Below are 11592 nucleotides of genomic sequence, written 5' to 3' on the forward strand. Positions count from 1 at the left end.
AGGTGAGCCAATCAAGGTGATTGCCAATGTGCCAATATTTTGTATTGATGATTGATTACGCAAAATAATAAACATGGTTAATTTGTTAATATTGTGTTTTGTATTTATGCCACTGGACCTCTGAGAAGTCAAAATTTTCTTGTATTAAGCTTTTTTTCTCATATAGATTTTTTGAAAAAGGAGTTCATACCATAGAAGAAAATGGAAGGAAAATCATATGTCCGTGTGCTCGTTTTTGAGCTATTGTCACTCAAAGATACCTAGTTGACAAAATATTGGATTTTATGGGAATTTTGCCGTTTTGACCATATAAGATAGAGATTAAAGCCATAATTTCCTAATGAGGTGTTTGATATGTATGAATGTTTTTAGAATTAATTATCTATTAGTCTTTTTTAAAAAAATATACCAGATTTTATCAATTAGACTAATATTTGTTTCTCAGAATAACAACATATGCTACCCCTACCCCTTAATTTTGAGCTACAAAATGCACCATTTTCAGCCATTTTTGCCAAATTTAACTCTTTATAGAAAAAGTTCTGGTATTAAACTTTTGTTATTACTTTGCATATCAATAGGAAAACGGATGTTCTTTCTAAATCAGGAAGAAAAATTTGGGGTCCGTGTGCTTGCTTTTTTGCTCCATTTGAATTTTTGTTATTTTTCAGTATTTAAGAGTAAAAAATAAAAGTGCCCAAATTACCATTAAATGTAAAAATAAAGTCACAAAAGTGTATCAATACACATATTAATGCTCAATATTTTAATTCTACGAACCTAGTAACAATTTGCAGCAAAAAATAGCTCAATACAGCTAAAAATGCTGGCGCAGTGATGATTTAAGTAAAAGCAATTTCAGTAAAAAAAATGGTAAAACTGTGGCTCTACTTGAAGCGAAAAAAGACACAATTTCAAAATGGCCACCAAATGGGCCATTTCTTAAAATCCCCGTATAAAAAAATTCCCTAAAAATAGAAATGTATTTGTTTTACAAAATTTGCATCTGGCAACTTGCTACAGATACTAATAAATTGCATTTGAAAATCTCAAAACTTCTTTGATCTATGTTGAAACGAGACTTCAACGGGACTGAAACCTCAGAAGAATACATCCTTAACACTATATTTCTGGTATTTGAATTGATGGGCTGCAAAGATAGAAAAAATGAACAAATTATAGAATATGATGGTCACTGCTCTGCCCCAGATAAATGGTTGAGTATGGCCATGGCTGCTGGTGGGCCAACACTAATGTCTGAAGGCCAAAGTGACCATCCCTATCTGTTCACATTTATCATAGTACAGACACATCAACCAAACTTGTCCTACACTGTGGAACCCTAAGTAGCAGAAACTTTCAATTTTATGGATTATGGGTCTCAGCCTAGGGATGTAACCAAAACCCTTGTGACTCGTGAATCTCCTACCAGGGTAAAGATTTTCCTGTTCTACTTTCTAGATGTGGAATCATCTTTTTTCTGCCACTATCATTTCCCAACAAATGTAATACTACAAATACCCGATTTCAATCAACTGAAGTAAAATATTTTACTAGCTGTCAAATTGAAGATTTTTTTTTATTTTACTTTGTCAATAACTTTGTTAAATAGTGACAAACAGTTGTCGTAGTAATCATATACCGTAGAGTGCATTTCAATCCAAATACAATATCAGCTGAATATAGTAATATCGTGACAAATACCATCTAAGCTAAGAAAAAATATCATAATATACACAATAAAAAAGTTGATAAGAAATGTCCGGAAATCGACTTAATACCACCGTCAATTTAGCAACAATATAAAAAAAAGTTTGTATGAAATATGCAGTCGTATAACCTGTCGTATTACCAGTCGTATTACCTGTGATTTTCCTTCAAATAAAGACATATCAACAAATAACTGTCGCCAGATCAAAGAGTGGACGACTAATACCCCAACTGTACCCATTGGGGAATATTGTAGAACCTTAGAACCCTTTAGTTTACTCAAGTCCTCTTTATGTCAGGGCTCTGTATACAAATTTTATCAAAATCTGTCGAGTAGTTTTGTCTACAGACAGACGGACGGACGGATCACCCGATAGCGGTATACTCCTTTAATTAACTTCGTAATAAATACCAAACAATTAACTTCGTAATAAATATCAAACAAAAACACGGGTTTTCATCATTTATTTCATTCCGTACATAAGATCATTAAAAATTCTGTGTATGGTTGTCACAATGTTGAAATATTAAAACGTGATATGGTTTACAATAGAGTGAATAAATTAAAAACAAGGGATAAATAAATTAACAAAAAGTGGTACTAACGAGGTCTGGTGTTGAGGGAGGCAGGGAATATAAGGAATGGTGATGTGTAAACAGTATACACATGTAACATATACAAACACAAGGAAACAACAGGTCATTGTAATCAGTAGCAATTTGTATTCGCGTCCTTGCTTTATTGGGAAAGTTAATAACGCAACGAAAGAAGAATGTTGCCGAATTTCTCTTCATAGCCTGTTTATTGGCCTTCATAATGCTGCAGACATCAGAATTCGGCATTTTGACAGAAACTCAGAAAATGTATGAATATAGTCTTATCAACCAAAATGGCTAAGTCTGGTGTCGGAATCGGAGAAAAACTGAAATGATTTTCAATAAAAACATTCAATAACGACATCTTCTCAAATTTCTTACAGTTCTACAAAGTCAATTTTAAATGGATCAGTGATGTTTCCTTAGTCACGACCACCATGTATGGTTTTAAGGAATAGTGGCGAAAAAATACAAAGAAACATATGGTCAATATTGATCCTTGTCGTGAAGCAGACTAAGTATACATACAAAATACTGTAGGAATTCGTTATTACCGTCTGCAAGTTAGATCAAAGTTATCCATTTTGAGGGAATAACAATATAGATACCTGATTCCAACGGTACGACATCTTGTAAAGCGAAATATGTTCTCATAAACTTCCCGATACAATTTCTAAACTACAGTAAATAGCTGACAAACAACTTGAGTGGTAAACAGATGTGCCATTTGTGTGGATTAAAACAAGACATAACAAAGATCACACAGGGGTTGGGCTAAAACCGGAATGGTTGGGAAAGGGTAAGGGACGAAAAACGTCATAAAATGACCAATACAAAATAAATATGTAAACAAAATACTGTCATGGTCGACTGGGTAAACCCAAGGAGTGTCGTAAACAACAATTCTATGGTAGACCTACTGGTATGAAGATGAGCAAAAGGACTATTACCGCCTTTAGTGAGCAAACCAAACATAGTATCGTTAGTCACCCTGGGTGAATAGAAATATATACAACAATAATAACTTTCTTGTAAATTCAAAGTCTTATGGACATCAGAACACCGTGTCACAACCACAGGTATCTGAAAACTAGGTACAGTTAATACGCACAGTTATACATTGTGGCGAGTATATAGACACCCAAACATCTAAAATCGTCACCGATCTATAGAAACAATGGCAGGTACAAATGTGTACATATTGAACTGTTACTAATTCCCAGATACCTGTTGTCATGACATATTAGATCCTTGAGCAGAATATTTCGAAAGAATGGTGGTTCAAGTGTATTTCATACAAAATAAAATTGTACCGAAACTTAACATATTTTCAGTATATCAAAATAATTCTTTTTACCAAAGGTAAGGTAAAACTCCATGGATTTTTTCTCTATATATGTGTGTGTAATATATGTACTTTGTCAAGGACACAGTATTACATACATATTTAGAGAAAATCTACAGTCATCCGTGTGCTTTCAAAACAACGCTGCACCAAAACGTCTAAAATCACTCAAATGATTCTACCCCATACCTTAGTATTGAGCGATAGTTAATTATTTTATTAATATAACTTGTAAATTCTCTCAAGGTCGACTAATTTCAAACAGTATTATTTTGTAGTTATCCTTTCAATTCATTTTGATGTTGTATATGTCTAATGCATTGTAAAGCAAGTTGGATTGAATTTTATCACGTTGAGAAAGGAATTCTAGACAAAAAATATGACGAATCGCTTACTTCACACCCTATCATCCTCTTTGAAATTCATACACACACTGATACTGCACACCATTCACATTAAATGTCCGTCGACATTTTGTTCCTGGCTTGTAGACAAACATCTAGACATCACCGACGTTGACGGTTCTGACGCTTGATCGACTGTACGGACGCTGCTTGTGCTCATATGAAGAAGCACTTAATATGTTCTTTATGCCTTGCTTTGGACTAGGACAAGTTAGAGCACTGAAGCCTGTTTACGAGGTATCCGAATGTTTGGTTTGACAAATCTCTTTGTGTCCCTGGCTCCATGCCTTACGCTGACAGTCTACAGTACAGTACCAAGCCTTTTTACAGTTGCCGCACCCTCTGTATGCCTCGTCGTTAGTCTTTTTGTGACAGTTCGTGCAGACATAGGCGTCGTCCCCTTCATGCACACAGCGTGGACAGTGACACCAGAAGTTGAAGGACTTGTAAAGCCACGCCCTCCTAAGCTTCCGGGGCATGGACGTGTCAATGTAAGTCGTGTATAACTCCTCCCCCTTTGTGATGTCTCTTTTGGCGCGAACTATCACGCCACCGCGGTCATTGACGTAGCCGTCACATACCTCGACGTTGTTCATGCATGAGTGATTCAGACATGCGTGAAGAGGGAAAATACCACAGAAGTCCGCGGTAGGAACTTTGGCCTCGAGAGGCTTTAGAAGAGCCAGGGCTCTCATATCTTGTGCATACAACTTGGACAGACTGTTAAGGAATTGGTGGTGCGGCGTCACTGGAAAGGAAAAGCTTTGGAGGTTACATGACGCCTGGAAATATCGTCCCGTGAACTCAGCTTCCGAAATCTCGTACTTCATGCCATCGCCACAGTCGCTGAAGATATCACGGTACAGTTGTAGGATCGTCGACATTTTAGATGCAACATCACCAGTACCGAATGCGATAAATCTGAAATGATAACAAATTAATGTTTTGTTACTTTCCAATTATTTAATAAATCGGTTTTAGAAGACATCCTTTAGCCTAAATCATATTAACAATGACTCGTTGAATATATCTGTGATAGCAATCGAACCCGTGTTTGGACCAATCTGTGGGGCTTTCAAAAGGTACGCACTGAATTTGGAAGTCATCGTAAAATATATTTTGTAATAACTACAATAGCCTTAAGACTGCTACTGCTAAACACGTATTAGACAACCATAACTTACTTCCGGAAGGGAGCCTTTGCCCTTGCCCAATGCTCCAGAGCTGGTTCTGTACACCCGTCCTTCTTCATCAGACGTTTGGCCGCTATCACAATCTGTGCCCACATCCTAGCCAGGATAACTGGACTGAAGGAAGCCAGCCACAGATTCACTTTCTCACCATTCTCGTTGTAGCCATAACCATAGTTATCTGCAAGTTCGTATAGGGTTTTAGCGGCCGCACACCTAGAAGGACAGATCAGCTGATGGTATTCGTCCCACGCACGCTCTTTGCACGTGTCCGTACAGAACTTAACAATGTCACATTTGTCGCACATTACAGGTGTTACGTCAGGCCATTGGCTATCGATCAGGTCCTTAACGCCACTGTCGAATGTGTCCAGTTTGTCTCCGAAGTATCCGCGCGCGGTCAACAGTGACGTGGAGCAATAGTCACAAGCGGGCACCATCTTGTCTACCTCCTTCGACAGCACTCTGCCGAATACCGCGGGAGAGTCCTCAAATATGATCTCACCCTCCGAGATGTCACGCTTAGCGTATATACCACGGCCGTATCCCGAAAAGTCCACAGTTATGGGGAAGTCTGTGGTCAGTGGGCCGTATATACGACTGGTTCGAACCTTTTGGAAGATTATAGCAGCCTCTTGGTCTTTTTTACCGGAAAGAGTATAAGCCTTCCTCAACCAGAACTCGGCCGCTATTGGGTAATTTATCTGACCCAGTACTTTACCTGTGAAAACAAAATTTGATTAAATGTGATACTAAAAGTACATGTATGAAAAAGAAAATCTTACTCTACACTAGCGTTCAGTCTTCGGCACCAAAGCACTATGCACAAGATCCATATGTTAACACAATACCATCTAGGATGCTTGTGAACGCAAAACATCACTTATTCTGTTCCTTTCTCGCGAATACAACATATAAAATTAACGAACTAAACTAAATCCCAAATTTCATGAATGCTAAACTATACTAACCTCCAAGTTTCCATGAATCAGCCGTCCGCTCTCCCTTAGGGATGACCCATAAGTCTTGAATGGCGCCAATCAGGTCTTCGTTCAAGAAACGCACTTCTGCCCTCAGACGTCGCAGGATCCTATTGGTAGGTTCCAGTTCTACAGCGAGAGTGAAGAACTGCAGAGCCTCGGGAAACTTTCCAGCCATCATCGCTTTGTGTCCCTCTACAGCTATCCTACCAGCTTTCTCCGATCTCAAGTTATCCGGAGGAGGAGCGCGAATATCTTTTTCCATATCGTACTTGTGTTCCAGGGATTCGTATTCCCTCTTCAGCAGAATGTCGTCGCCGGGATAGTAGTCCTGACCACAGAAGTTTACGGCGTCGTAGCCCTGCTCGTCCGTCTCGCCACCCATCTTCTCGTAGTCCTCTAGTATCACTTGCTGGAGTTTCTTCAGATCCTCAGTTATGACAGCATGTTTAGAATCCGCATCTAGACCGGCCTTATAAAAATGATAGGCATCCTCATATTTGGCGAGTTTGGTGGACGCCCTCCCCCCAGTGATGGCACCCTCAATGTTCGTCGGGTCAAGGTCGAGTGCCTTCTTGACGTCGTCTACCACTTTGTTGTATTTGGCCTGTTGGAGGTAACATTTGGCCCGGTTTACGTAATGGTAAGGACAGTCCGGCTCGTCCTCGAGAAGGTTGGTGTAGAGCTGGATTGCCGTGTCGTAATTTCCCATCTCATAGTCCTTTAGGGCTGCCGTGTTTAAGTCTAAAACCTTCATCGTGGACACGTCCGGTGGCCGTGAGATAGGTGGGGCTCTTGTTCACGTGCGTTTCTGAAAATAGACATTCATGTTTTAAGAATGTATTTATTCAGAAAAAATCAAACGTTGTCATAAAGAGTTTGTTTCTTTTCGTTTAACATTTTTTTTTTAAATTTAACAAGGCAATCGTATTAAGTGGAAAAAAAACCCATACAAATGTCGTACTTTACGCCATTGTTTTATGTATAATGTTTTACCGGTATCGTAAATGTGTATTGCTATACAAAGGCATACATTTGTTATGAAAGGTGGACAATTAATATAACCATGTCCTTCTCTAATTGTCAGAATGAGAGATACAAAATTCTAGTGAAATGCCGTGCGAGATTTGTCATTTTCTGGGCCATTATCTGCGGGTGAAGAACGGTGTATCAGCATTCATTCTAGTATCACTAGTCCACTTGTTGTGAATATTGATACAAGACGGATACTAAAAGTTTATAAATGCTTTTCATTACCGCGAATTGTTGATTGTAACGTCATGTGTTTGCGAACATAACGTCACATTTTTCGGAGAAAACGACGTGAATCATTACGTCACAATGAATACCTACTAGCAAGACGGAATGTATCTCAAAAGCACGAGGGATGAGATTCTCGAGCGACTACCAAAATATCCTAAATATTGGCATTTTTACAAAGATGTCGAGTTGAGCGTTATTTGAGCAATTCTCCTTTATCTCAAGTACATGTATCTCGATCAGAAGAATGCGTAATTTGGACTAATTGCTCTAGCGGACAATATTGTAAGACTAGCCCCATACAGCTATCGCTGATGAACTCTGTTGGACATTTCAACGCTGTGCCATGCATGTATACAAGTATAATGACGGGGAGTGGGATAGGAGGGGCTGGGGATTCCTTACCGTGTCGACATGTGGGCTGTCCTAATTACCGATATAAAGTTGTCTTAGTTTACCCCCTCCCTTACTGTAGGGTGCATTATAACATAATAATCATGTGTCGTAGTACTTCGGGGAAATTACCACTGTACGTAACCAGTATCTTCACAAAAATGTACATGCAGTAGTAAGGAACATATTACTACATGAATAAAAAAAAAACTCTCGCGAAACACTCGAAGTGCACACAGGGGGCAAGATAATACGTAGAATAGATAAATGTATAATTAGACCACAGGGCCTCGTTACTAATGATGGTATATATTAGAAAGGTCACGCCTATTTACATATATTTCAATGTAATGTATGTAAGGTAAGTAAATAAACGTGACCTGTCTTTTATATATATATCATCATACGTAACGAGGCCCTGTGATTAGACTGTATAACCTACTAGTACTCCCAGGTGCCCTATACATTTAGATATATGTTTGAAAACAATTTATTTAAAAGTGGTTTACATAACAGCGCAGACAGCATCATAGATAATGTATGGTTAGCTTACAGGTATACTGATGTATACAAAAGTATGCTAACGGTGCTGTCACACATAGATTCTGGATTAATTGTTTCGCCCATCAGTTCTGTGCTATTTTTAGACGTCATATTACACCTAGACTAAAAATAATGTGGGTTGTCTATCTATTAATCATCTGATTCATTACCTCCCCTTACATTGAAACTTTTATAACCAGAGTCTATTAAACTGATTATCATACTGATTATAAAGTTTACATCTAAAGGCTGGTGCAGGATTATGTTATTACTTCATTGGTTTCAATGACATTTGACCGATTTTTTATTCTATATTTTTTTTTAACTTTTTATTTTTTTTTTATTTTACTATATACATGTACGTGTATTCAAAACGGACGATGCAAGCATTCAATTGTGAAATGAATGAAGGATTAATGTCTAAACAGTCTGTTCATATCTAACAAGCACGTACATACAAAGTCTACACGTGCAGCCTAGAGTATGCGTTTGATAGCATGCCAATCTCGTAATGTGCATCTCTTAAAATTCTTCACGGTTTTCAGACCCGCAATATAAACTGACGAACTATCTTTGTATGTCTGTTTTATCGCATTACGCTAATGTGAAGTGGAACATCTTCAGAATAACTTTGCCGTATGTAAGGTAGGCCTATATCTGCACGTGAAAAAGCACGCCGGTTTCGCCATCTTTGCGCTATACACGTATATATAAACAGTGATCTACATTCCAGCGCGTGCACAGCTGTCAATACAAGAACAATTCACTCAGTTCATCTTTTTTCAAGGCGAAAGATGGAATATTATAGACACAATATTTCATCGATAGATAATTTACTTACCCCCTCAAAAAGTGACTATATGGTCTGTTACGCTTTTCTGTCGGCTACAGCCTGTTTGGGAAGACCTGATAGTAATGTGACGTCGCAACTCTAAGTATGGAAAGAAACCCGATATCAAACATCTGATGATCGACGGGAGAAAGTTGTACACATTGCTGCTGCTGCTGAGATTGGGCACTGACGGGGGAGGCGCGTGGCACTGGAGGGGCTCACCACAGGGGACCTGATGATAATGTTCGGATCGAAATTTGTTTCTCCTCTTATCAGATTGATACGAATCCATATGCTTATTTTGTATTCAATTAACGAGAGAGACTTTTGCATTATAGATGTCATAGAAATAACTTTTTGAAGTCTGAAAATATAAAAGTGTGTCAGTTTCTGATTGATAAAAAACCCGTCATACGTCGTGGGAATATATAATGTTGCTCTTTAATACACTAAATAATTGAGAAATAATTTACAGTTACTAACAAGGTATAAGGGTCATAATGTACCTTTTGTCTACCACAGTTTATTCGTATACTATAAGTGAGCAGGCGATTGATTGGTCATTTTGGTTTTGCATGAAAGCTCACGCGCATTTTAAAATATGTCAGGGCAATCTACACCTGTCTCTTTATATCGCGTAATGATCACGAGTTCAGTGCAGGAAGCGTGATAACTCTTTTACGTGTAAATTTGTTTATTTTTGTATTTTGATAAAGGGACAGATCTCTTCGAAAATTTGACAATATTTTGTCAACGCTGTTGGCATTACTTCTTTGTCCCTTATAATAAAGATATATACTTTAAGAATATCTTGATTTATGGAAATAATCAATGTTCAGTTAAACACAATGCCAGCAAATTTCAGCGCTGCTATTATTTCTTAGTGATTCACTATCAATTGAAATGTATAGGATAACCTGCAGGACTACCAGACTTAATTATCCCCCGCTTTCACCGAAATGAGGATATCAATTTGGATTTGTCCGTCCGTTCGTCTGTAACGCTTGGTTTCCGTTCAATTACTGCCATGTTAAGCGATATTTTTGTAACTTGGTCACATGGTCAAGTGTAGCAAGAGCTCGGCACTCTCATATTTGGCGGAGTTCAACGAAAAACGACATTTCGGCTGTTTCCGTTTAATAACTTTCGCAAATATTACCAGATTTTCTCGAAACTTAGTACCATGGTTAAATGTCTCAGGGCCTTGGCCAAGTTCAATCGGGACTTTGATTGTACCCTATTTGGCTAAGTTATGGTCCTTTTATTAACGAAAAACGTCATTTTCAAGAACCATCGAAAATTCTACTATATATACCGAGGTGTTTCACAAGCGTAACGCAGAGCAGACATCTGGACATTCACATTTAAGCTTGTGAACTGCCACTTTTTCCTCGACTTAATACCAGTGAATTTAAATAAGATCTGTTGATGAAAATAGTATTTTGCCAAAACTAATAATTATTTCTCTGTACCATTGACAAGTTTGAATGAATATAATATGTTTGAAATAAATATTCTGTGAATATTATATCAAAACACACAGAAAATGAAATATTAAAATTGTTTTTTTATTGAAGATGAATAACACATTAATATTGTCAGAATTTCAAATTTTTCTCAACAGTTATTTTTGTAGTGAAGATGACTGACAGCAACATTATTAAACATAAATTTTGCATTTTATTTCAAAAGGTTACAAATGCTTCAGATAGACCCACCCACAGAAGTGATTTTATTGAAATGCCACTCTGGCACAGAGGTAATTTTTATCTTTTATCACGGCACATATTATTTTTTAAAGTGCCTTCCATGGGTGCCATATATGTTTTGCTGGAACAACCCTTATTAATCTTGTGAAATAATATAACAAGAGGCAAATGGGCCTTAACGGTCACCTGATATTTGATACAATTTCGTTATGTAATTTACTAGCCAACTGATGTCTTTTGTTCATGAAATAGGAACATATATCTAATAGATCTACATACAAATTTTCATTAAGCTTCGAGCATATTTACTCACATTACCGTGTTCACAAGGGCCATTAATAATTATTAGTGCAAAGGGCAATAACTCGGCAAATGATCATCGAACCAAGCTGATTTTCAAACTCGTCTGAGATCTTTCCAATGTTAGTATAAACACAGTTTCATCAAGATCGGTTTATATTTACTCACGTTATCGCATTCACAAGGTCCAATGATAATTATTAGTGCAAAGGGCAATAACTCCGTAAATTACAGTCGAATCGCACTGATTTTCGAACTCGTTCGAGATCTTTCCAATGTAAGTCTACATACAAAGTTTCATTAAGCTCGGTTTATATTTACTGAAGGTG

The 11592-nt window shown here is 37.6% G+C and overlaps 1 protein-coding gene across 1 annotated transcript; it reads right to left on the bottom strand.

Annotated features, from left to right (window-relative positions):
- Positions 1 to 2160: 2160 nt before the first annotated feature.
- LOC138315744 (uncharacterized) lies at positions 2161 to 9424 on the bottom strand. Its single transcript, XM_069256989.1, has 4 exons — positions 9264 to 9424; positions 6218 to 7037; positions 5241 to 5967; positions 2161 to 4977 (listed from the first exon to the last, which is right to left on the bottom strand). Exons 2-4 carry the CDS (start codon positions 6981 to 6983, stop codon positions 4287 to 4289), a joined length of 2184 nt encoding a protein of 727 aa, XP_069113090.1. The 5' UTR covers positions 6984 to 7037; positions 9264 to 9424; the 3' UTR covers positions 2161 to 4286.
- Positions 9425 to 11592: the final 2168 nt, after the last annotated feature.

This window comes from Argopecten irradians, chromosome 2, assembly GCF_041381155.1.
Source record: "Argopecten irradians isolate NY chromosome 2, Ai_NY, whole genome shotgun sequence".
Lineage (NCBI taxonomy): Eukaryota > Metazoa > Mollusca > Bivalvia > Pectinida > Pectinidae > Argopecten > Argopecten irradians.